Source organism: Dermacentor variabilis, chromosome 6 (assembly GCF_050947875.1).
Source record: "Dermacentor variabilis isolate Ectoservices chromosome 6, ASM5094787v1, whole genome shotgun sequence".
Classification (NCBI taxonomy): Eukaryota; Metazoa; Arthropoda; class Arachnida; order Ixodida; family Ixodidae; genus Dermacentor; species Dermacentor variabilis.
In genome coordinates this window covers 126,620,476-126,646,081 of record NC_134573.1, presented here as the reverse complement: position 1 = coordinate 126,646,081, position 25,606 = coordinate 126,620,476, and the positions used below count along the sequence as shown (strand labels likewise).

The window sequence follows — 25,606 nt, the reverse complement described above, 5'->3', positions numbered from 1 at the left end:
CGAAAGCATTGCAGTCGCTTTGGAGAAACGTTTTCGCTTAGGTATTCATTCGTATGTCCTTGTGCACGTTGTAAACTTGCACGTCATTCCTTTTTGCGTTTCCTTGCTTCGTTTTCTGCGGTGTGCTCCTGTGGGCGACCACGTTTCACGGACGCTTTTCAAGTAGACGCTTCGGAGTGCATCCCGGTGGACACAGCACCAATAAAATCCCAAGAGCGAGTGACGCGCCGGAGGCAGCGGCCTGACGTGTGCAATGACACACGCACTAGGTACACCTCATTGTATACACCCAGGATTTGATGTCGAGAGGGCATCGCAGTAGACACAGCACCGATGAAATCCGAAGAGCAAGTGACGTGTGGGAGGTGGTGACGTAGGCGGTGACGTGCGCGTGCAATGACGCACGCACTAAAGGCACAACTTTAGTCAACCATAATTGTGGAGACACCGTGGCGTCGGGGAAGCGCGCTCGTCTCGCATCCAGAGAGAAATGTACCAAATTTCATTTTCAGTTCCATTAATTGACTTTGTTTACAGAATCCTAGCCTGACCAATTTGGCGTCAATCCATGCATTTTTTTACGTGTTTTCACTCGTCGCTCCGTCGGCCATTCTTGGTGCTGTCTTTCGGTCACGCCGTCGACTACAACGCCGGATTTTCCCGCAATGGGGCACATATGGTACTTTCGCGTTAAACGTAACGGAGGAAAATAACAAGTACTCTTCCTGCTCTTTTCATCGCTGCGCACTCTTACAGCCCCGCGCGTGTGTTACATGCACCCTTTGCCTCTTGTCTCGCAGGTGAGCCAATGAGCGCAACAACGCAGGCGGGCACCACCGGGCTGTCGTCGTCGTCGTCGCACTGATAGCGGAGCGAAGTCCATGGGCAACCCCGATGAGGCGTCGGCGTCGTCGGGAAGCAGCCCCGCGACGGCGGTGGGCTCGCCGCCCGCGGCCGACGCGGGAGGTCGCCACCCTTTGCAGCCCCTGCGGCCCGACGTGTTCCACATCTCCGGCACGAGGCTCTCGTCCGAACCCGGCGAACGGCCTCTGCAGCTGCCGTCGACTCCGCCGCCGGCTCCGAGTGCGGCGGCGAGGCAGGCCTCGCTCGAGAACGGCTCCCTGGCCACCGAGAGCTCGTTCACCGACCGCACCAGCAGCGACTCGACCAGGTGCGCTCGCGCGAGACGCCGCTGTCCGTGGGAGGCATTCCTATAGGCTGGCGATGCGTAGAAGCCTCCCCAACCAACGGTCCAGCTGTATGCTTGTGCGAACGAGGACTTCGGTGGGACTCTCGCTCGCTGTGCTCCGGCTCGCATAACAGAGTTGAAAGGAGAGGCGCTCCTGCAAGAGCTAAGATCTCGGCGAACGTCATAGAGAGAGAGAGAAATAGAAGAGAGGAAAGTCCACCGAGAGGGTACAAATTAAATGCCACTCAGTCTCAGTCTAAATGGAAAGTTGGGCGAATCATTCGGTTAATATCGTAGAAAACAAACAGCGCGATATAAATAGAGGGCATAACCATAAGACAACTCAGCCGCCGTGTTCGACATTTTTTGCACGAAGGATGCGCATCGGATATTAACATTATGCATGGTTGACGTCAGGTGTCCCATAGGCGTAACGCTTTATTGCAGTTCAAACGATTTGGACGGATATCGAAGCATTTAGAGAGTATGTTTTGCATCTTGTAGTTTGCCGAAAGAGAGCCGCGAGGTTTAAATTAAGTCTCATATCCATTGCGCTGGCAGCATACGAGGTCCAGCAGCCGCACATCCTTGATCCCGTTTATATCTGGGCAGTCACTGCGCGTCACAAATGAAGGCAATATCTTGTCACGTGACCTTCTGGACGTACGCAAGACGACCACTTCCATTATCATCCCTAGCTATTTGCATCGGGTACCCTCGGAGTGTACACTTGGGACCGCAATCGCCACGAGCCACCTGTCTTTGTCAGCGATAACGGTGGTTGTTGTTGCGGAAAACTGAACAACATCGACGCTTAAACGTTATCTGCGGCATCTTTCTGTATCACGGTGTATGCCTCTGTATCCTTCGGCGTCGACAGACGCTATGCCTATTGCTACGCTGCGACAATCACAAAACACACCCTTTTGCGTCTCGCGCGCAAGAGGGAGAGAAAAAAAAAGGAAACTGTGATAACGCCTGTCAGAGTTCTGCTTTAGACATGCAAACACGCACGCCTCTCCATAGCGAACTCCTCTGCACGATCTTTCTGCGGGATCGAGTAATACGCGAAACTTGGTTCCGGAGCCGACGCAAAGCTTTTTTCGACGACGTCTCTTTGCATGGTCCGACTTTCTTGAACGTCAGGTCAGTGGAATTATGTCTCTTCGCGCAGTCGTTGACTGAGACTGTACTGTTTACCACTACCTCTACAATAACGACCTCGACACATATGTCTTTGTTATGAACTGACGCCTTTTTAGCGCTACTCAAATTTCTTGTATGATAAGCCAGCCTAACTTAACATGATCTACTACCCAGTTTCTGTTATAACGGAAAACTGAGCAGCGTTATTAGAAGTAGAGTATCCCGACGCGCAACCACACGGGAAATAACCAGGACTTATTTAGGCTAGGTTTACCTATATGTCTTGGCAGGTCGGCCGACAGCCTTATTGCCCTCGGTTAATTTCAATTTCATGGTTACTCTGTGGTGCCTGACGGTTTCTTGACTAACCGCACGTTTGTCCTTGCCCTGTCGGCGCTACTCGCTTCCTCAGTATGAGGGGCAAATTTAACTTGACCTAACTCCACACCTCACAACGCTGCATATCCTTGCTCTTTTAAGGCTACCACTCAGTGTTCCAGTTTGACTGGCCAGCTTATAACCTAACCTAACCTGCCGTGGTCAGACTCCTGACTGACCGCACGTTTTGACTCGTGTTCTCCCGCACACGTGCTGCGCAGCGTGCAAGAGACGGCCAGGCCGCGGGAGGAGACGTCGACGGGTGGCGGCGGGGGCGGCCACGATGCCTTGCGGGCCCCGGCCTCCGCGGACGACGAGAGCCGACGCGCCGCGCACGGCCTCTGGTCGCACGACCTGTTCTCCGTGTTCGCCTCGTTCTTCAGCATCTTCGGACTCTTCAGCGTCACCAGGTTCTCTCTGCTGGTGCATATTTATAAAGGTACGCAGTGCATTGTATACGCCGCCGCCATGAACTGATAGCGCGAATAACGCGCGGGGGGAGGGGGGGGGGAGTCATTTTTCGCTGAGGGACCAATAGCAGCTTGAGGTGGGCCGAGTTTCGCAATGTCTTTTGTGGCAATGATGACCGCATCGTCGTTAGGCTGCCTACCCACGTTCAGCGTAATCTTCGCCACAAAGCGAAGCAAAAGCGTTTACCTCAGCCACAGGGATTCGAATTTATGTCCCTGCTCAGCTGGGAGCTGTATGCACTAACCACGACATGCGCTATTCTGAAGCTCAGACCCTTGATATTTTCTGCGGGAGTTCGCGCTCCACAAGGAGTCAGAGAGTGGCGGCGTCTGTGCACGAAATTCGGCAGCCACACCAGGCAATACTGTAGCGAGCGAGGAGACGACGAGGCGTTGTACGCGATGCTTAGTTGTCCTTGAGAAGACACGGACGTGTCCACTGCCGGTGCCTGCTGCTGTTCAATAAATGATTTCGGAGCCGGAGGAATCGCTGACCATATTTTCTTCTTTCCATTGTCTCCCTCAGCGTGCTTCGTGCTGCAGTTCTTCGTGCTCTCGGCGGTGTTCGGCGTGCCATTCCTGTACCTGCAGATGTCTCTGGGCCAGTACTTGGGCAGCGGCATCCTCGAGATGTGGTACATATCGCCCGCTTTCAAAGGTACGTATACGCTGCCCTTCGTCACAACGCACTTGGCGGGGAAGGGAGGCGGGGCAGTCGGGTGCTGGCGCACGTCGTTTTGTGCTGGCACGCAGAAATTTCGAGAGAAAGACGAAGGAGGAGGAGGGGGGGGAGTCACGTGCTCAGTCTGCCGGTAGTGCTCGCTATGTTATACGAACCTGGAAAGAGCATTATTGACTCCTATACAACGGTTAGAGCGAAGCAGCGTCTACGTGTACACGAACAAGCTGACATTTTTTTTTTCTGTTACAGCAAATCCGCTTTAGTTCAATGGATGAAGATGTAACATCTGCGCGTGATTGGGACGTCACCTCGTGGTACTTGGAATACATTTCACGTCCGCCCTCAAACGGACTCGCGCAAGATGGAGTCAGTTTCCTGGAAAGCTGGCGGCAACGCTGTATGACTATACCACTGAAACGTGGTGCCCACGCATCTGGTTTCGCATCCGAAGCGAATCTTTGTGACATACATTGATTCTGATTCAACAACGAAAATAAATAAAGCAATATCCAACAATATGCATAATGGGAAGCATATCGCCGCCTCGTGTGTCGAAACATTGTGTCCACAGAAAGAGTTCGCGTAACCTATAGCTGCGTCACGTTAATCGATGCGACGGACTTTCCGACGTTTCGGCTGACCGTCTCTAAGTGGCATCTTCGAGTGTCTCCTCAACGTCCTTGTCTTTCTCGTAGGCGTGGGCCTGGCCCTGATCATGGTCTACATGGTGTGCGGCGTGTACCTGGCCGTGCCTGTGTCGTGGATTTTCTTCTACTTCCGCGACTCGTTCATCAAGGCGAGGGACGCCTACCGGTGGTCCATCTGCCAGGCACGGTTCGCCTCTGGAGGTAAGGCATAGATAGACGACAGACACTCTCTCTCACGCAGAGTCAGGTGACTCCCCACGGGTGCGCAGTGACGTCACTGAGGCCGCGTGCTGGAATGTTGTGCCAGTCAACGCTTTGAGACTACGCGCTTCATCCAGATCAGATTATGTATAGGAACAGTCTGTTCTGGAATGTCCGTGCCGCGAACACGTCGTTTGCGCTCGACGGAATGCTGTAGCAGTTAGCATATTCGAAATTCGCGCCTTATAGATATCATATTGTGTAGCAACACCCTTTTCTGGATTGTTCATGACGTCACGTGAACACTTAGTTCGCATTCGAACCCTTAGAACACAAATAGTTCGCATTTAACACGTCGTTAGATAACAAGCAGTTCTTGTGTTACAGAAGCGCTGACCTTTATTTTTGGCTCGGGCCGCTCGTTCCCGAAATTAACACGAGGTCGGCGCTGCGTTTATCAAATATTGCGTAAACTTTATTTTTTACAGTGGAAGCTGTCTATGGACTAACCTTCCGTAGTTTTTTCGGCGTCCGGCAACAGAAACGGACTTGGCGATGTCTAACAAACCCATACACAATGGGTTTCATTGTTTGCTTTTTGTGTGATACCGTACGGGTGCAGTGCGGCGGCGCAGATGTAAAAATGCGGAAGAGATTAGAACGCTCGCCGTGAAAAGTAGCGCGACGTCATGGTTATTGCTGTATATAAGCAGGAGAGGTTATCAGCGCTAAATACAGTTGCGTTATCGGTGGGCGGACACATATAGTTCGTACACCCGAAGAACAACATGAGTATGAGGAGCGCCGGAGGGAACAGCAACGAGAATGTAGACGGCACCGGCGCGAAACGACCACCGACGAACAACGTTCCCACGATGCTGAACGAAAACGACAATCGCGAGCCCGGGCAACCATTCCACTCTGTGAAGATGGAATGGCAGCGAAAGCACTTTGCTTTTAGTTTGCGAGCTTTGACTGTCGTCAGCGTTCGCTGCCATTCCATCTTCACAGAGTGGAATGATTGCCATTTTTTATGCCTGTTTCTTTGTGTTAATTGACTTAATCAAATGATCGCTTAGTGAACTAGCTCTGGAAGCTTGACTCGATCACTAGATCTTTTCAGAAAAATTGTGGCGCTTCGTATGGTGATACCTGGACCTATGCTGCTATAAACAAACACAAACTACTGTTCTGCAACGTTGGCTATGCTTTCTTTTTAGTTCAGAAGGTTACATCATAGTAGTTACATCGAATGTGTACTTCATTTTCTGCTACAGGGTGCTACAAGAACAATTCGTCATCTCCAGAGTTCTTGGGCTGGACCACGGCATCCTATTTCCAGTGAGTAAGACTTGGACTGCATCCGTTAACATTGCGGTTTCGTGTTTATTTTAAAGCAGCGACGGTAGGAATTTTTTTCTTTCTTCCTCGACTTGTCTGGGAGTGACGTTCCTCGGCGTCGGTAAACGCTGCACGATGATCGTTCTTTGTGGTCGGCCTAGTTGCGCGTTCCGTGCTGCTAGCGAGGAAAGAGGCAACCCGATAGCATGCGCGTTTCAGCCATCGAGGGTAATCGTGTGAATAGATCGTTGGGTGAAACGAACGTGCCGATCGACGCCGCGCGCCGAAAGTGCGCTCCATGTGGTTAACGAGTAGAGGTGGAGGAGGAACATGTTGGCCGCACGTGGTTGCAGAATTTCGAGACCTGAGGCCGCGACGCGAACAACTTGCCTGCAATTAATTGCTTCGATGAGAATGTCGCTTAGCCCATTCATCATCAACGCGGCATATGCGAATAAGATAGCGCGCTCGGGACAGAACAAGGCCCACAAGCCATAACACCTCCTCCTTTCTCCGCACAGATTGCAAGAGAGAGAGAGAGAGAGAGAGAGAGAGAGAAATCCGCAATACTATTTTATATTCTGTACTCATAGTCCGTACTGCCAAAACGAAATATTTACGTCCATTTGGCCCAAAGGCCCACAAATATTCTTTTTCACATCACATTTCCCCCGCTGTACCTTGGGCAGTGGCCGGGTGCTGGATCGGAGGGCGGTGCCACAAGCGAGCGGCATCGGGGACCTCAAGTTCGAGTTGGCCTTCAACCTGGGCATCGTCTGGCTGCTTGTGTTCATCGCCCTCAGCCGGGGCCTCAAGTCCTTCGGGAAGGTGCGTGAACCACGATCGCCTGTATAGCGCCCTGCTTGGGCGTGTACACGTACGACCGATGGGAACCATTAGTACCAAACTATGGCATTGCAGTAGTCCAAACTGCGAGGCTTTGCTGCGGGGCTCCAGGTTGCGCTCGGGACTGAACAGACCAGGCGGACAAGTGGCGTGGAAGCCCGTGCGCTTACGCGATTGGGCCATAAGCCCTAACCATAATCGGGCCATAAGCCCTAACCATAATCGGGCCATAAGCCATAACCATAATCGGGCCATAAGCCATAACCAGCGCTGGCCGGGAAGTGCGCTATGGCAGCTTGAGCCAGGCTACGAGATGGCGCCAGAGTAGCTCGCGTCGTCTGCACGGAAACAAAGCGCTGCATGAGCGGAGGTTGTCTGCGGTGGCTGCCGTGAATCGCGTCCACTCGCCACCCACGCGCTTCCTCTCGCGATCACCCGATTAGCGAGGAAAATGCGCCATCGCACTTCTCTGCGTTTGCAACTTATACCGCACGAGACAGATTGTCCGCGCCCGCCAGTATATTACGATATTAAAACACGTATATGCAGCTGCGCTCAAATTTCGCATTAGGAGGGAGTATTGTAATCGTCGGTGATTTCTCTTTCTTCTTTGAACATCTGTGCTAACGTTAGCTGGGGCACCTTATGTAAGGACACTGTCTCGCGTGAAACACTACACCGAGAGTAGAAACAATACGCCCCATACCGATGCAAACATTAGGAATGTGATGTAACCGTTTCAAGCTTTCTATTCATTCGGAAAGTGTGTTGCCATGGCAACGATGAACAGAAGCCTGTAGCTGTTTATTGCGAAGCAATACAGGTCGTGTGGCTTCTTAATTCTCTCTTTCTCGTTCTTTATTTGCCACTTGCTTCTTCGATGATAAGATACCATAGCGCGCCTTCCTCAACAGTGCTGGGTGAACTGCGACGGCAAGCTCGCGTAATTCAAACTGCTGCCTCGTGATCGCGGGCATTGTTTTTCATTTCTCTTGTCTTCCGGTGTGATTCGCTCAGATCCTGGCCATCCTGGGCATCCTGTCACTGTGCCTGCTGGTGTTCATCACCATCCGCATGACGGAACAGTGGGGCGGTGGCATTACGGAGCTCTTCAGGGCCGACTGGAAGGGCGTCCTCTCCGACACCAACGTAAGCATCGAATGGTTTCATCCGTTTCATCGAAGGTCAAAGCCGTTTATGCCGAACGCCATTTGATCGAAAACGAGTTCATCGAAAGATGTTTCATAGATTACAGCGAAGCTGTTCATGGCTATAGGGTTCCGTGGATTTTTCGTGTACGTCAACAAATCTGCGCGTGCAAAAAAAAAAAAAAAGAAAAAAAAAGAAAAAAAAAAAAGAACGGCTCCAGAATTTGATGCAATATCGCTTCATTCTGTGCAAAAGCTTATACATCTCATCACTTGGATATGCATTTTTCAGCAGAATGGTTATCAATAGGCACCGTTTTCAAGATCAGTACACTCTCAGGTTGATAATAATGAGATTTTTTTTTGTTTCTTGCTTACGGGGCGCACAAGTCACTGCTTACGCGGATAAGCGCATATGGAGGCCCCCTATACCCTGTACGTATTTAAGCAAAACGCTTTACCGTTTCACGTGTTCCCTCATGAAAGCCGGACCCCGGCCGGAACATAGAAAATAAAGCATCGTTTTTTTTTTTTTTTTCGTGCGTGCTTCCTAAACCTACAAGTGCCGGTTCAACTACCGGAACTGAGCAGACTCTCATATATATATATATATATATATATATATATACGTGTGTGTATGTGCGTGTGTTTAGGATTCCTGTTCTTAAACATATCTTCTAACGGTTTTATTCAGAAGATGTTGTCAACTAAAAAAGTGCAAGCGGTGCTTACATAATCTTGTCGACTGTGGTAGCCGTGAAAAATACTTTTAAAGGAGAGAAGCTGGAACACAATTTTCTTATCCCTGTACTCCAATGCCGTGTTTATTCGATTCTCATTGACGTACACTGTCCTAAGTAAAAGAAAAAGTGAATCGACGTAGCTCGGACGGCGCACGCAAAAGATTACGTCCTGCTTCTCCTTACAACGCGCAAACTGGGCAGTATAACCAGACAGATCAAGTCTAAACTGCTTGTTTGTCACCTCTTGGTCTGCGCTTCTCATTTCACGTTCGCTTTCGTCAAAAAAAAAAAAAAATAGAGCCGCAATGAGACGCGACAGAACAGCGGGCGATAGTGAGAAGGGAAGAAAAAAAGTGAGGAACAACGTGTGTGTGTGTGCGTGTGTGTGCGGACGGGGGGGGGGGGAGTCTAAACGAACAGGGTTTCCCGCGTCTGCGCCTAGAAACGGGGCAACGGTGTCGCTTCGGCCTCGGAAAAGCGTTCGAAAGTGTCCGGGCAACGGCGGTAAACGCTCAGAACTCGCTCCATTAACGAAACCGCCCGGCGAGAGGAGGCGCGCCGGCCAAGAACAATAATAAAGAAAGGCACAGTAAAGAGGAGAGACAGAGACAGAGAGCACACACAGCCTTGAACTCTCGCGCGAATCGCATTGACATCGAGCAGCGACAAGCCGCATGCAAGCCCCGTTTCCCTTCCGCGCCCGGTATATCGCGCGCGCAATTGTTGCGCATGGTGTGCCGCTGTACGGGCCTTCAGGATCCGGATTGTTGCGCCGCCAAATGGGCCCGCTCTGCAACCCACGGCGCGTCCCGGCACACTTTCTCTCTCTCTCTTTTTTTTTTTTTTTTTGTTCTCCTGAGCTCGACAGTTCACGTTTCCCGGGTTGCGCACAAAGGCGCCGCGGTTTCTGAATGCGGGTGGAATGCCGTTGCTACAGCACGTTGCAACGCACCGAGAGCCAGCTAGATATGCGAGCCGGTGCACGCGTGCATCTTTCATCTTCCCGCGAGCGGTATATAAATAAACGAATAACCAAAGAGTAGTGGCTGCGGATGTCCTGCAATGCACTGACGCTGACACTATACCGTTGTCACTGAGCCGAAACGGTGGCAACTCCGTCCGCGGTCGTATTGCTGGTGGCCGTGCCAGTGGCGGAATTCCCGTTTACTCGCCGAGGCGGCTCTGCGGATATGACGTGGCGCTCCCGAGCTAGAGGTCCCGGATTGAACTGGACAGAAGCCGCGCGGCCGCGTTCCACCAAGGGAGGGGGGGAGGGGGGGGGAACAGAAGAACGCTCGTGTACTAAGATTTAGGCGCACGCGTTCAAGAACCCCGGGTGGTCAAAGTTAATCCGGCAGCCCTCTACTATGTACGGCGTTCTTCGTAGCCAAACTGTGCAGATTCGCAATGTTCAACTACTTCTGTTTCAGTAATTCCCGCTTCGTTCCCTGCCGTCACGACGCCTTCTCGGTTCCTACTCCTTCGTCAGTGCGGTTGGTCGCGCTCTCGTACGAAAAGAGCGAGGACTGACGTGGGCTGCAGTCGCATGCTGTTGAGTGCGATAAGTCGCCGGGTTCGAATCCCAGACACGGAGGTCGCGTGCGCATATGAGCGCGGATTGAATGAATGTTCACGTATACCGAGATGCTTGCTTACTTGGAAGAACCCGGAATGCTTAGCCTTAGCTTGGGATTAGAGCTGCACTAGGACGCTCCGAAAGCGACAGAAAAGGCTTGCGTAATGACAGCTAAAGGTCAAGTCAAAGCAATAAACGTAATTCGAAACGTATACATATATAGCACCTCATTAGCAATGCCTCGCATATCGTTGATTCTACGTGGTGTGGATAAACGTACATATTATGCTATGCATTCACTTGTAAAATTGGCAGATATGTTATAAAAAGAGAGACACCTGAGTAGGATGCACTTTCTTTCTTTGTCTTCTAGTCATGGGTGGTGGCAGCGCGTGAAGTCTTCATCACGTGGGGGCTGTTCGGAGCCCTTGCGCTGCACGTGAACAGTCGCAACAAGTTTTCGAGCAACATTACAAGGCAAGCATGAGCGTACTTTGCTTTCTCGGCCGAGGTGTGAAGCGCACTGCGGCGCACAGTTACATGATGTAGAGGACGGATTCGTTTGTCTCATACTTCTGTCTCTTCAATACAAATTAATGCTTGGCCGCATTATGCCTTATGTCGTAAAAGGAAAAGCGTAGGCATACCATAATTTCACAAAATCAGTTAAATTCTGAGAACAGTGAAGAAGTACCACCCAAGGAGCTTGCGCGTCGCTTTTGACAGCGAGCTCACAGCTATTGCTTCAAAGCAGTCATAGTTAACCTCAAACTACCAAGCTTTCTTGCGAGTGGTTTCTCATACACTTTTTTCTTCTTTTTTTCTATTTTGTTTTCAGATGAGACGTTTCTTTCTAACTTTATAACAGTGATTAATGAGTTGCCGAGTTGAAGGCATTATAACCTACACTTCTACCAAAAAGTTAAAAGAAAGCTTAAGTTATAATTTTCGTTGTTATTTTCAGTATTAGCGCGCTATGATATTCCTAACAGGTATAATTAATCAATTAATTGTGAATTAATTAGACACGAGCACCCTTATGCAAACGAAGGGCAAGAATACACCACTCTATAGAGCGCTGTACAAACAGGAGTCGCCCTCGCTAGCTGTACATTCACAGGTTACGCAACAGCCCATAGGTCATGAAAGTCGATGCCAATGTCTGGTTGCTGGAGATGCGGCTCACACACGGATAGAACGCGATATCTTCCGCAGTTTTTTTCTTCTCGGTGCTTAGGAATAAGGGCTACCAATTCAGAAACTCTCTGCGCATGAAACAGAGAACCCGAGGCTCAACTTCGTGATCCCACGTCTCGTCTCTCGCAGGAACATGGTCTGCGTGACGGTGCTGGTGTGCACTGTACTCGTGCTGGTCGCAATGCTGTTCGCCAGTGTGGCGCATCTATTGCGCACTCGCGGCATGATTCTAGTCAGCTCGTCGTTCGGTGAGCAACCCACTTCCTTTGCTCTGCTTCGCGAGTTTCCATCATCATCATCATTACAACCACCACCACCACCACCACCACCACCACCACCACCACCACCACCACATCATTAAGGTGTCGGCGTTCCCCGATCTTTCACGGGAAAGAAAGGGGGGGATCGAAATGTTCGCACTTTACAGTTACGTCGACCGATCGCAGATTAACCAATTTGCAAAGTAATTACTCTAGTCACATTACGAACGCTGCGCGACTGCTAATTTTATTATCTGACAATGAGGCGGCCTTCGAAGCATGTCTATTCGTATGCTGCTGTCATGCACTGCCTCCTTCCTCTTCTCGTGGTAGCACGACAACCTGTTTGCAAGAGAAAAGATAACGCGAAAATCAGGCGCGCACGAGCAACTGCGTACGCACTAAGCTGCACGCAGTCACCAGCTAGCCCAAGCCAAGATAAATCCACTCAAGCAGGCGTATCCAGAGCGGCTAGCGAAGGAAAAATAAACAAAAAAAAGAAGAGGCTCGCCCCAAAGACGAGCCGGATTCTCGCTCGCATCGAGGTACGGTAATTCAAACTCAAAGATAAAAGGAACCTACGTACTGTAAAGAAGAAATATCACCGTAAACTTCTAGCGTCTCCACCGCTCTCGGGTTTAGGAATGTTGTCGCCCATCTTTTCTTTCCCTCACGTCAGGAGCAGATAGACGAGGCGCAGCCGACGAACACACAAGCTTAATCAAAACTAGCAGTGGTACCTTTGCTTCCTGATATCGGCGTAGCGTTTCTTTAGAACTCAATGACAACGCCAACGACGCGAAGCAGTTCTGTCCTGCTGATGCTACCGTTTTTTTGAAAGTAGGCTTTGCCACACTAAAGTCGTAACGGCAGAGAAGCCAGCTTTGGAGTGTGGATGCTTTAGGTGTCTTGTTTCGAATGCAACAGTAAGGTACACATGTATAAATAAGTATTCTAGGCCCAAAAAGATTGGCGATTAAACAAAATTGCAGCTGAGTAGTAACTCTTAGGCATTAATACAATTTTACTTAGAGACATAGCGTATAACACGTCACTGAGCAAATAAATGATGGTTACGCGAGGCTCTGTGCAAACAGTAAATAACTAAAAGGTATATATCAGTCTTAGAACATGGCGTTTTCCGATCAGCTGCCTTTAGGTAACCTCAAATTCAAAAATTTTCAAAGCACAGAATCCGAAAAAAAAAATGAGTGTGGCAGCCAGTGCATCCTCCCTTAAATCGAAACGTGCGGTGTATACTTTGCTGCGCAACGGCAACATCAATGTTCTAAATTCAAGGATGAAGCCTAGATGAAATCTTAACTTTTTTTTTCTTGCATTACGTGCTCTGAAAATTTCTGCGGCCGGCTGTATATCAGATAACTGCCTCAGCTTCCGCATTTTCGTGTAGGTGTACGACTATTACAGACGTTTCAGCGCCTGTTAAGGAACTCAAAGTGGACAAAATTAATGCGCGACTGTGCACAACGGCGCCCCCTGTGCTTCATTACTAAGCCTCCAGCATCGGGACGTTAAACCGCACTCACGTGCATATTTCGTAGGCTAAGCGTACGATTGCCAGTTGTCTCCCGGTGCAGCTTCTAAACTGCTACGCCGTTCTGTTTGCGACGGACTGTGTGTGTAACGAGGATGCTTTCTCCTCCCCATACCACCGCGCCCCGTCAGAGGAAGAGTCAACGGTGCGGTTCCTGCAGTCGGCGAACGGAACGTGGCCGCCGATGACTCAGTCGGTGCCGGTCAACCTGCTGGCCGGCGTGCTACTGCAGGGCCCGCGCAAGCACAACCTGCTCAGCGGCTATCAGGTGGCACGCTTCGCCGTCGAGGTGTTTCCGGCAGCGCTGTCCGCCGAGGGAGGCCGGAGTATCTCGCCTTTCTGGCCCATCTGCTTCTTCGTCATGCTCGCCTCGCTGGGCCTCGGACACCTGGTGCGAAGCGGCCTCTTTTTTTCAGTCCGCGTCTCCGTATACCTTACTAGAAACGTACCGTATGCCCCAAAAATTTCCAGCGCAGAGAGCCTGCGGTCACTTCGGACACTTTAACGTGCGGCGGCGCTGCTATCGACGGCGTTGACCGGAGGTACTATTCTGGACATTGACAAATTCCGCCATGCTGTTATGGTAATTCGCCATCCTGTCAGCTCTGATTGGCCCAGAGGGCTGCTACAGCTGCTATCATTGGCTCAAAATGCCGCCATTACTGAATGTGACAATATGGCGGAATTTGACAGCGTCCAGAATGGTACTTCCGGTTTAGTTGTCTGCGGCAGTGTAGAAGAAAATTTTCCGCTGGCTACTATTCATGCCCAGTGTATGTTAATTGGACAGGAACTATTGAGCATGCTTTGGTGGGCAAAATTAAATTTTCTCTTTCATGAGCTGCACTGTATAGTTTCTCCTGGGTCTCCTCCTTCCTACTGTTGCGAACACCATATATTAATGGTGGACATAGTCTGCCCGCACCTTTGGCTTCAATGACAGCAAGAAAAATATAATTGAATCTGCAGTGGAGGCCAGTAAGAAAGGTTGGTGGTGCAAAAGAAACAAAAACACAATGAAAGGAACATTACGTTTTAAAGGAATTTAACATAGTCTATGTAAGTTTTTAAACATTAGTGGTTTGGATCTTCAAGGTGAAGAGAAGATGTAGCAGAAAAAATCAGCTTGATGGCACTCGCCACCACCTTGTTTCTTAGAGCATATATTCTACCCATCTATTGTGAGGGCTGGACGTGAAGGGAATAAGACGGGCACTCACATACACGGGTGCTCACACCATACATATATCTGGCCACAATCTGATTTGTGCATTTATAGAATTCTAGAGATGTTGAGCCATCATATGTTCGATTCAACCTTCTTCTAGCCACAGTGTCGCTACTATGTGGCATTAGGTTACAGATAGTTGCGACTGCTTTGGCCAGGGAGCTCGACAGATAGTACATCTTCATGACACAGTGACACCCCAGGTTCAAACTGATTAACTGAAATGCTACTGCTTCAGTTTACAAATCCAGTTTATGGTCGGTTAAAGACAGCTTCTACAAGTATTTGAAGGCCAACTGATACCAGTTGGGAATGGGTGCAAAAACGAGTTGATCTGTAGACAGTGCAATAGCTGTATTTTCTCGACTTTAACCATGCTAAAGGTTAAATAAGACATCCAAAGTGTACCCCCCTCCAAAGAAAAAATACAGCAACGACGCTGTGCTGTCCTACCAATGCTCTTCTTATACCTGTTTCTTGCAGTATAAGCTGCCTACTGTACTGCTTGATTTGTAACTGTATGAATGACACTAACCAGCTACCACGGGTGCAAAAGGAAAAGAGGAGTCATTATTAAAACTTTGAAAAATGCAGCATAGCCAAGTTGGGTTCTAAGTCTAGCTCATGGAATGAGGAAAATGAAACATGCTCAAATGTTGCGTATTTATGCTATTATGAACGTGAGTGTTTTCGCATTAGCTGGCTTCCTTTCTTTTTTAGTGCTGTATTTGTGCAAGCACAAGTCAGCACAATTATGGGCTAATCTCTACATTTGCACCCACTTTTCCAATACTTTACCTCTCACTCTCATGAGAGAAAAACAAATATCGAACTAGTGGTACACATAAATGTTGTCATCTTGAGTTGAGTGCCCTCTCTGTTCGACTTGTAATAAACGAGAAGGTAATCTCAGAGAAGGAAATCAAATGATGCTTGTGCAAAGGCAGTGGTGCCAAATAACCTGCTGATTGATGACCCTCAGTGTAAACAGAACTCATCATCGCAAGGCTGCCTGAATTCAGAATAGTCATGTAGCTGTGGTCCTGCCTTTCTAACACTATGCCAATGGAAGCTGTGGAAACTGTATGAAAGGGTTACGTAGATAAATCCATGCATGTTAAGGCTGCAGATACTCTAGTACCTGAGTAAAAGAAACTGCAGGAATTGGCACTTATTCCTTATGCTGCCATCTGTTTAGAGGAGAGTGGCTCAGCTATGCCTTGTAATCAGACTGCTGATTGGCATATCTGTTGCTTGTGTTTTTTAAAGATGTTAAAATAGAAAAATTTTATGACTTCTTACTATGACAGCATGACTGGCAGATGCCAATTTATCATTTAATTGCGTAACGAGAAAGGTGTTCCTGATTTTCGTTTTAAGTTGGAGATCTGCTGAGGCTCAGATGACGAGATTTGTTTAAATTTCAAGGTCAATACATGTTTTTCCCCAGCGTTCAGGATATTCATGATCAAACGCTAGGCTTATGTAACTTGGCAGTGCCTAACATGTGCTTCTCTTTTGTTCATTGCAGATATGCATCTGGAATTGCATTGCAGATGCTGTGGTGTACATCCGACCAAAGTTTTTCACAAAATGGAGGACAATAGTCACCTTCATCACCTGCGCAGTGGGGTTTCTTCTGGGGCTCTTCTTCGCCACCGATGTAAGAACCAGGCATTAAAGGGAAGCTAAGGAGAAGAATAAGCTGAGCTGTATTAGTATTACCCTTGAACAATACACAAGAAACCACTCTTATTATGAGAAGAGACCCAGCTAAGCCTGAAAAAAAATGCCAAAACGAAAGACCGGCAGCGCCACTGCCTTGAGAAGTTTCCCCACCAGCTCGTCGTGACATCACGGGCTTTGCGGCATCTACTTAAGCCTAGTTATCTCTTTATCATCGGACTACATTCTGTTGTAAAAGAGCCAAAGACTGCACTTGGCAAGATTCAAAGACTTTTACTGAGTTATAGTGGACCAAGTACAAGAAAACACTTTTAAATCTGTGATGTCACCATTAATGACATACCAGCTCTGACCTTATGGCACAAAATTCAAGAAATGGAACTTCAACTTTCATTTTCTCATAATACCAAATTTATTCGAATATCCGACGAGGTTTCTTCCGAGAATTCTTAGCCTTGAAGTCACTTCAATTACTGTTTTGCCACATTTCTGATGATCCAGGTTTTAGACGGCAGCATAAATAGTAGCAACTAATAAACCTTGGTAGGTGAGGCAGTATTGTATTCTTTACCCGTATAGATTGCACCGAGAATTCAGAAAATTCCACACTAAAGGCGGGGTGTGGGCTATATGCGAATTTCGCCTTGAGGTGCGACTTCATGGTGAAATTTGCACCCTTGCCTTGTAATCAAATAAATATGGTAATGAACGTATTACCAAAGAATACTTTAGTGTGACTGATTTTGTATTTTTTTTTAGTGTCCCTTTAATAGGTGGAGGGGGGGGGGGAGGGCTTAGTCAATTGTGTGCCAGTTTAGTTGTAATTCAACGATGTTAACACTGCACTCTTTTGCAGGCAACTTTACACCTTATGCTGTTTTTGGATGTGTGGCTGGGATCACTCTGGTGGATCGTCGCCCTGTATTTCATCATGCTCATAGTCGTGCTATTTATACAAGGTAAGCAGCATTGCTAACAAAGCATGACAAAAGTCTTCATATAATGTGTCAGAAATATCATTGGCTTGGCTACTAATTTTACCCCATTTCTTTTTTTTTTGGTTCAGGTAAACCTTTTGGAACGGACAAGCTAGTCAAAATGATAGTGCAAAAGGAAAGGTCCAAGTCTCTCTACCTGCCACTGCTGACTTTTCATTGGAATGTTCTTCTACCAATAGCATTTTTGGTAAGCAAATATGCAACTCCATCGTCGTTGTTTACTGCCTTGTATTTCTACCTTCATAGCATGTATATGAAACATGCCTGCATCCTCTTTGGGTGCTCAATGTACAAAAGTACACGCCACCAAAATGTCAAAGAATTTGATGCACTATTGAAAGAGATGCTTGAAGTGTCTTGCATACACCTCAAAACACATTTGACAAGGCAACAGCGTTGTTCTAATTTGTTCTTGAGTACCAAGCATGTTAGTGAGCACAGTTCCAAGATCTGCGTGTTTGCTGCAATGCTAGTTGTGTGTTGCCATGTAGTTGTTTTCACAGTGATGACTTGAACTAAGCAAATTTCTGAAGTGACTCGCTGTATCTGGAAATGTAGCTTGCGTGAAATAGTCTATAGGTTCTTGTGCCTCAAATACGTTTTTAGGGAGTTTAGGTATGGAGTCCATATTTGTGTGCAACAGAACTCGTTAAGAATTGAAGCGTCTAAATCTCTTCACATGCCTTTAAGGATGCTGGATATACAAGACTACTTTAAAGCTACCTTTTCAGTACACAAAATTAGCTGGCACCTGAAGGGGATGTGTTATTTCATGTTGCATTATTTGACCCTTTCTTGTCAGCTTTCTATGAGCCTTGCGGGCATTATAAACAGCACTAAACATTGTCTTTGTCTGTGTAATATTCAAAAATCATCACCCAAACCAGGCACGTACCCAGCCCCCCCCCCCCCCCCCCCAAAAAAAAATTACGTGGCATACACACCCCTCCCCGCCCCATGCCACCACTCCTCACACACATCCCGAAAGAGCTGCCAAATCAATCTTGAGACTTGACAGCTATTCGGCAGTCAACACTGGGGTGCTGCTACAGCACTATTATTTCCGAGGTGTGGAAGCGATCGCTGATCAGGTCAAGGGAAACGACACTGTAATGAGGTCTTGAAACATATTGATATTACTAAAAAATGGGGGAATATTTTCGCCTTTCTCATTATTTCGATGTTTGTTCCAAAATCTCAAGGTGCTGCTGCTGGAAATACCCCAGTGATATCGTTTCAACGATCTACATTTCACAGCCGTGCCAAAACATTTCGAAATTTCAATCATACCCTGCAATAACTGCTAAACCCATAAGCAATGTGAATGGCATCTGTTACCTCGTATGGTTTTCCCCTAATTGTACAGCACTTTTTGCGTAAAATTGGCAACGGGAAGCAAGTCCCAAGGAGTTGCGAAATTAAGCTATATACTAAGGGAGAGAGCCGAGGCAACAACGAAACAGGAAGAAAAAGCACACATTTTTGTGTTGTTTCTGAAAATATTTACGGATCAAAATCTTTGTATTTAAAAAGGAAGTAGAGGAAACACCGCCGGAACTGGAGAATGATTCTGTATGTTTTGAATGACACTTTTACAGATATCAGTCACTTCTCTACTGTAGTTATGTGGGCGCTTTTGTAACCTTCTGCAGTGGGCGCAATGTGTCTAGAACTGCAGCGTCCTGCACTATACGCAGCTGTACGAGACTGGTGGCCACGCATAGTTATGCAAATTCCAAAATAACAATGCTAGTCGGTTTCGGCATTTAACTTGGTGCAGCGGTAAACGAAGGATCCAAAAGAAGTGTGATTGTTCCGTAAATATATCTTTCTTTATAAGAGCTAATTAAAAAAATGCTACCAGAAGTATTTATTTTACACTTTCGCTTGTTTACTTGTTCTTGGCAGTGTCCTTCCTGCATTTCTTTCCTGTGCGAGTCCATTTGATATTGTTCCTTGTTTGCCAAGTAAAGGAGAGGTGTATCTCCCCATTTGCCATAAAGGTGTGTAAACCTGCGAAGGGCAAATGAAATAAGGTGTATGTTACAGGCATACCAGTGAGATACTTTATTTCATTTGTCCTTAGTGGGTTTATGCGCATTTATGGCAAACGGTGGACATTATTCACGTTTGTACTAGTAAAGGTAACCCCCCCTCCCTCATTTGCATAGAAAAGTTACCTTAAGTTGGGTCCTCCCTGAAAAAAAATCCTGGGTACGTGCCTAGCCCAAGCATTAAGACATCACCTGCACGCCCTTCTCTTATGAAAATCAGTTTTGCTATACTGCTACACACCGACAAAATCCCCACCCTTGCAAAAGTTACATAGACCTCATGGTGTTGCAGCTTTTTTATTGTAATGTGGAGCAGCTTGCAGTGACCACAGTCAGTATTTCATTAATTCTCTGTGTTTCTTGTGAAAATACAGTTTCCAGCCACATCATGTGTGAGCAAAGTCTGCTGTTACACAGACATTACCACACTCCCTTTTTTATGATTACCTGGTGGTGCTGGCTGCGGTGTGATGACTCTCTGTATTACGGTGAATGTAGCCTTGTTGGATATTTCATTCTAGAACACGGTCATCTCTGACTTCACTGTGCTTCTCATGCTTTAAATGTTATTAAAGAAACTTTGTTAACTATGATTGTCCTGCAGCTATCAACCAGTTTTGCTTTTCTTCCTTAATGGTGGAGTGAAAGGTTGCAACCAGACCGAATGACAAAAGCTCGAACCCTTGTAATAGCTATCCAGCCAAGACAGTTCAGTGAAATATGGTTGGTTTTATGGTCCAAACTATCAGCATCTTTTTTAAGGCACACTACATAAAACTACAAAACAGCTTTGGTGAATTAAAAATGAAACTTGGAATGCTCACAGGGCTCGTTAGTTTTCTTGCATTGGAGGTTCGCTAACATATTTCTGTAGTTTTTGTCACCACGATCTTTCCTGTCAAAAGCCATACTATGGCAGCTTATTTGATCTTGCTTTAGCGAGAAGCTCTGATCTGTGCTTATGCTTGTGCCCTCAGATGCTGTCCATCGCATTCATGCGATCAGGCCACTTGGCCATGTTCTCACCAGAGTCATTGTCACTCTTCTACCACTACTGGTCACCTTGGGTTGGCTCGTTCTGCGTGCTCCTGCAGACACTGCCCCTTCTGGGTGTCGCCCTAGTAGCTGTAGTCGAAGGCCTCAAGATTGTGGTCTTCAGCAAGAATCAGGTTCAGATGCACGAGGTAAGTTCCTGGCACAAGCCTTTGTGCACATAGATTCATAATGCTATACTATCAGTTCTAATTCTACATAATATTTGTTGGTACATGGTGTTAACATTAAAGTGTTTATAACAATGAGGTAGAAGAATGTATGGATGTTTTAATTTGGCACAGCAATACTATGGGACAAAGTACGAAGCAGCATCAGCTCAATAACATTGTTTCATAACACTGAAACAAACACATTATGTCCTCAAATTTTAATCACAATAGTGTTTAGGATATTAGTGAACATGCACATTTTCTTTTGCAACTGAGTGATTATTTAAAATTTTAGTTTTTATTGTACCTTTGCTGTTTTCTATGACTCGTGCTCGTTACAATCTGTTTTAAATTACTGTTTTATTTATGCATCTGCTTTATGCCATTACATGTAATGTACAAATTGTTTTTATCTATGATCCCTTCACACTACTCCCATGAGACGTTCTTCATCCTGCATGTATATCATATTTTTGGTAATTATTCATAATAAATATAAATTTTATTTATTTATTTATTTATTTATTACGGCCTTGACAAGTCTCTCTTTCCTTCTAATACAGCGCATCGAATCCTGGTGCTGCCCTACATTCATCACAACATCTCCAGCCACAGAGACACCACCTGCCGTGCAAGAGCCTTCACAGGGTGTCTCCAACGTTGCATTCGAAGAAGATGTTCCGCCAAAATACTCGCCACCCCCATCCTACTCAACTGCCACGGCACGTATGATCCTTAAGGAATTGCACAAGTGCCAACAGCAACCTACGCCAACAAGCAGTGGCCGCAGTTCACTGATGAATCGCGAGCGCGTCGACAAGATTCGGCTGAGCTTCTCAGACCTTCAGTTCAACCTGAATTCTCGAAGCCCACCACGGGAAGACTCGTCGGATGCGTGAAGAAAAGGTGGCAGCCTTCTGAGGTCCTCGCTTATACGTGATGTGTGCCGTTAGCAACGAAACAAAAAGGCATGCAAAGATCAGTCGCTCTGATCCATGCGTGGAGCGGTGATTGTCAAGACATGGTGTGAAGTGCCGCTTGGACCATCTCTAACAGGGTGTGGCTGAATGCCGATGACAGGCTGGTTCAGAACACATGCACAGCGCGAGGCACACTGTGCAAGTGGCCTGTGCTGTGACCGTATGACTTGGACAGACGGGTGGGAGTTTGGACGGGTGCTGTGGTCCAGTTATTGATCTCTTCTAGGCAAGCATATGCTTGAAAGCGCTTGAGGCGAAATGGGAGACAAGATTCTTTTACTAGACTAGTAGGGTCAAATGTGGCAAACAAGCCAGTCAGGGCCCTCTGACAATAACTTTATTAACTCTAAAGTGAGGCTGAGCCAAACAGTAGCAGAAACAAGAGAAAGAATAGGGTGTAGTAGTTTTATGTCAGCCTTGTCTCTAAATGGTACTTTTCTAGCAACTGTCATGAGTACTGAGCCTTTTACTCAGGCAGAGTTAGTGAGCCTATAAGAAACTTGTTTGTAGATGCTCCGACACATTAGGCAGTTTGTGTGGACTGCTTACACTGCTATTACAATGATGTAGGATGCTTCATGCTTATAAGGCTATGGTTCAAAGCATGCAGTTGAAAAGCCTGCTTTGTTTTTCTTTTCACTTTGCAAGTGATTCTTCATGACAGGGCATTGAGCGAGCATATTACACAACATTGAGGCACATCATAAAGAAGGAATGAAAAGCTTAGGCGGCTGCTTTAGGTAGGAAAAAAAATCAAACATCTGGTGTCACTTTCATGGTGACTCGTGTAGCAGATACTGCAGAAGTGCCCCAGTGACAAGTCGGCAATGTACTTTGCATCCATCATAGAAAAACAAAAATTATCTGTGCCTGCATTATACTGCGCACTGAAATTCAGATGTGATGGCAGGTCATAACAAAGCTCTTTCCACACTGTTTGTGACATAAGAAACGACAATGAAACAGCACTAATTGCCATGTCTTTCATCAACAATTATGAAATCATAGGGCCATCCATAACCGGTGAAGTCTTGAGACCTTATTAATGGGTTTAGTAGGTATATCGCAGCTTGTTCCAGGTGATCTGTGGGATTCAAGGATACAGTTAAGTGACCAGTCGAGTTACTGATAGCAGTGGTATATAAGCACATCACTTGTTTTATAACCGCAGGAGGTGAAAGTTTAGTCGGTATAATGTAAAGACTTCTTTCATCCGAAGTTTATTCCTTTCTTATCGACTGGTCCTGATTGCCGATCGCAGTTACCATGTAAATGGAGTGCTTAAAGAAAAAGAATTGGAATAGGATTCTTACATTAGCCCACCTTTTCTTTAACTTGTGGGGACCCAGAAGCTTGTTGTTTGCGGTGCACTGCTTGGCTGTTGCTACTCTGATCATGGCAGAGACCCTCCGAGGCATGACTGCCAGTTTTTCTTTCAAGTACTTTGTGTGTCAAATTAAGTGGTCTACATATTCACGAGTCATTCTCATTGAATATTGGTCATACTGTTGCAGCCCTTTTAGTGATGGTTGAGGACAATGCCATTGCAGGTTTAACCAAAACTTAAGTTATAAGTGTATGAATCGCACTCCTTGTTTTCCCACTTACTGCAGTTAGGAAAACATGACTGGCTTTGCCTATTAGTGACTGAAAAAAAATTTGTCTTTTACACAAGAAATAGTATCCTCGCACTGGTGATGTAATGAAACCATGAGGATACACTACAAAGATTCCACGCTAAAGGAAGTCTTACTCTCAGGGCATGCAGCAAGGTTCGGTCATCTTTGGCAGCTTAGATGGTATTAAGCTGTAGGGATAAACTCTGATGAGAAATTGAAAGAGAAGGAATGTACAGCTTCAAGCATGCGTGTTTGTTTTCGACCACTTAGAACGTGTCCATCACTTCTGGGTGGCTTTGTTTTCCTAGTGACAGCAGGTGCCCTTTGCACCCAGAAAAAAAAGCACTGTTTGCAGCAGTCGTAAACTATTAAACTACAATACTACACTGATTTCTCAGTGGCAGACCACACACCTTCTTTTGAGCACATGTATCACTCAATGTTGGCTTCATTTACCACACAGGACCTATAGTGCTTCTTTCAAAGATATTTGTATGTTTGTGACTGTGAAAAAAAAGAGCTCTTTATTAGTAAGGGTTTCCTATAGGCTAGTTTTTACATAGCTAAATGCTGCATATAGTGCACGAGGCTGCTAGTAAGACTAACTCTTGTTAAAATTACTTCTCTGTAAACTGAGCAGTTTCAGGATGTTCATTAGGTTCCCCATACAGTCACTTATCCTCTCTTAAGGTTAAATGATTTTCCAAGTCCCTCAATGTTTGCCTCAAGGGGAGCTTACCACGCAGCTGGAGCAAACCAGATAACATGTATACATATTAGCTTGTTCCGTTTGTTTCAGCCATACACAGTGTGTAGCTTGTTATCACTTCACTATAAAGGCTAGGCAGGCACAATGTTTGAATGTGTGTTTGTGTGTGTTTATTTGAATCTGTTACATATACCGTATACAACAGCCTTACTCCTTGCACATAGAGGAGGATGTGATATTTAAGTTGTGCGAGTAGGAATAACATTAGAAATGTGTAATGAAGGGCCCACTGCGCTCGAGGACCAGTTGTACTTTTGCAAGTTCCTGCCTAAGCATAGATGTTGAGGTCTCGTGTAGCATCCAAAGTCCACTTTTTCCATGTGCTCTAGATGAAATGGCATTACTGAATACGAAAAGGAAGAAAGCTTATAACACAGTTGCATATGTCTCGTATGTACTACACATGTGCTGGTAAGAACATATCTGATAATCCCGGCTGTATGCTCCTTCAGGAGCTCTGCGACAGCGAAATCGTTGAGCTTCTGTATAACTTCCAGATTTCATTACGTTGCTCAGCCGTCATCAAGAAGCACTTTGCAAGTGTATGTGTGCGCTGCACGAGTGCTTTGACGCACATAAATACGGCAACCTGTTGAACTAGTTCATGTGCATCTTGCCAGCACCTGCAACATGGAACCTAATTGTGGCACGTTTCCAAATACAGAAAAATCAAATATAACAATAGAAATGACAAAAAGGGAACCCTTGCTCCAGGAGCTCTTAATGTATGTGCTGTGTTGTTCATCAATGAGTACAAAGCAGAAGTGCTACACTTGGCTTTTATACTGCCATATACTGCTTCGCCTTCAATCCATGCACCAATTTTTACCTGCACAGTTTAGGGTTGTTCCAAATGAACCTTTACTTGCACAAGTTCTATGCACACATGACCACTTTTGCAACCACCTGATGCTTCTCCCAACCTTGATGTTTTCTCTCTTAAATACTACAGGCACAGTATCAAAATTGTTGCTGATATTTATCCATTTCCAATGCTTTCTCAGGGCAGAGTATAGTGAACAAATTTTTTTGCACAATAACTTGTGTGAAGAAAGAGCAGCTTGGTTGTAGAACGTAGCTTGAATTACATGTAAAAACAAAACAAAAAAAAAGAATGCATAGGTTTTTCTTTATGCTGCCTGAAGCTTGGCAGTGTTGTTTGCCTTTGTTGAGTTTGAGTGATAAGAGTTGAACATTTAGCGTGTTTTGAACTGTGTGTATTCCGGGTGCTATGTATAATGCAAGAGACATCTGAAAGCTTTCATTTCTAATTGTGTGTGTGTGTTTGTAAATATGTGTACATACTAGGCATTGAAGGGGAAAGATCAAGAAAGAAACGGACTGTGGGAAGTGTGTTAAAAAGAGTTGCACTTGATTTGGTACATGCTTTGACAATGTTGCTGAAAGATGTATGGAAGAGAACAAAGTGCATTGTTGCTGTGAACAATGCTAACTTATGCATGGGGTAGCAAATATCTTGGCTATTTTCCAGTTGCATGAGGTAGGCACTAAAAATTTAGCAGTCCAAGTCTACATGCTGCTTTGTTGGTTGTGAAAAGAAAGATGCAGCAGAGTTCTCTAAAGTGTAAATAAAGGCGTGCAAATTTTACATGTGTATCACGGGTGAGAACAATCATTGCAATGTAATGTGCATAAAGTAAATAAACCACATTGCAGAGTGATATGAT

The 25,606-nt window shown here is 46.3% G+C and overlaps 1 protein-coding gene across 5 annotated transcripts in view; it reads left to right on the top strand.

Moving 5' to 3' along the window:
- The window catches only part of bdg (sodium-dependent transporter bedraggled), a 195,575-nt gene extending 169,975 nt beyond the window's left edge, over window positions 1-25,600 (top strand). For 4 of the 5 annotated variants that reach the window (XM_075695719.1, XM_075695720.1, XM_075695718.1 and 1 more), the window contains 15 exons: window positions 801-1,171; window positions 2,935-3,152; window positions 3,710-3,841; window positions 4,561-4,713; window positions 5,991-6,054; window positions 6,744-6,882; window positions 7,918-8,049; window positions 10,741-10,844; window positions 11,694-11,812; window positions 13,511-13,770; window positions 16,139-16,270; window positions 17,150-17,252; window positions 17,360-17,478; window positions 20,323-20,529; window positions 21,114-25,600. In XM_075695719.1, coding sequence (XP_075551834.1) covers window positions 882-1,171; window positions 2,935-3,152; window positions 3,710-3,841; window positions 4,561-4,713; window positions 5,991-6,054; window positions 6,744-6,882; window positions 7,918-8,049; window positions 10,741-10,844; window positions 11,694-11,812; window positions 13,511-13,770; window positions 16,139-16,270; window positions 17,150-17,252; window positions 17,360-17,478; window positions 20,323-20,529; window positions 21,114-21,449 — 2,508 coding nt within the window. In that variant the 5' untranslated portion in view covers window positions 801-881 and the 3' untranslated portion in view covers window positions 21,450-25,600. Of the gene's footprint in view, window positions 1-800; window positions 1,172-1,198; window positions 2,336-2,934; window positions 3,153-3,709; window positions 3,842-4,560; window positions 4,714-5,990; window positions 6,055-6,743; window positions 6,883-7,917; window positions 8,050-10,740; window positions 10,845-11,693; window positions 11,813-13,510; window positions 13,771-16,138; window positions 16,271-17,149; window positions 17,253-17,359; window positions 17,479-20,322; window positions 20,530-21,113 lie in introns of those variants that run through there. The other variant, XM_075695723.1, reaches the window with a different exon arrangement.
- The last annotated feature ends 6 nt before the right edge of the window (window positions 25,601-25,606 follow it).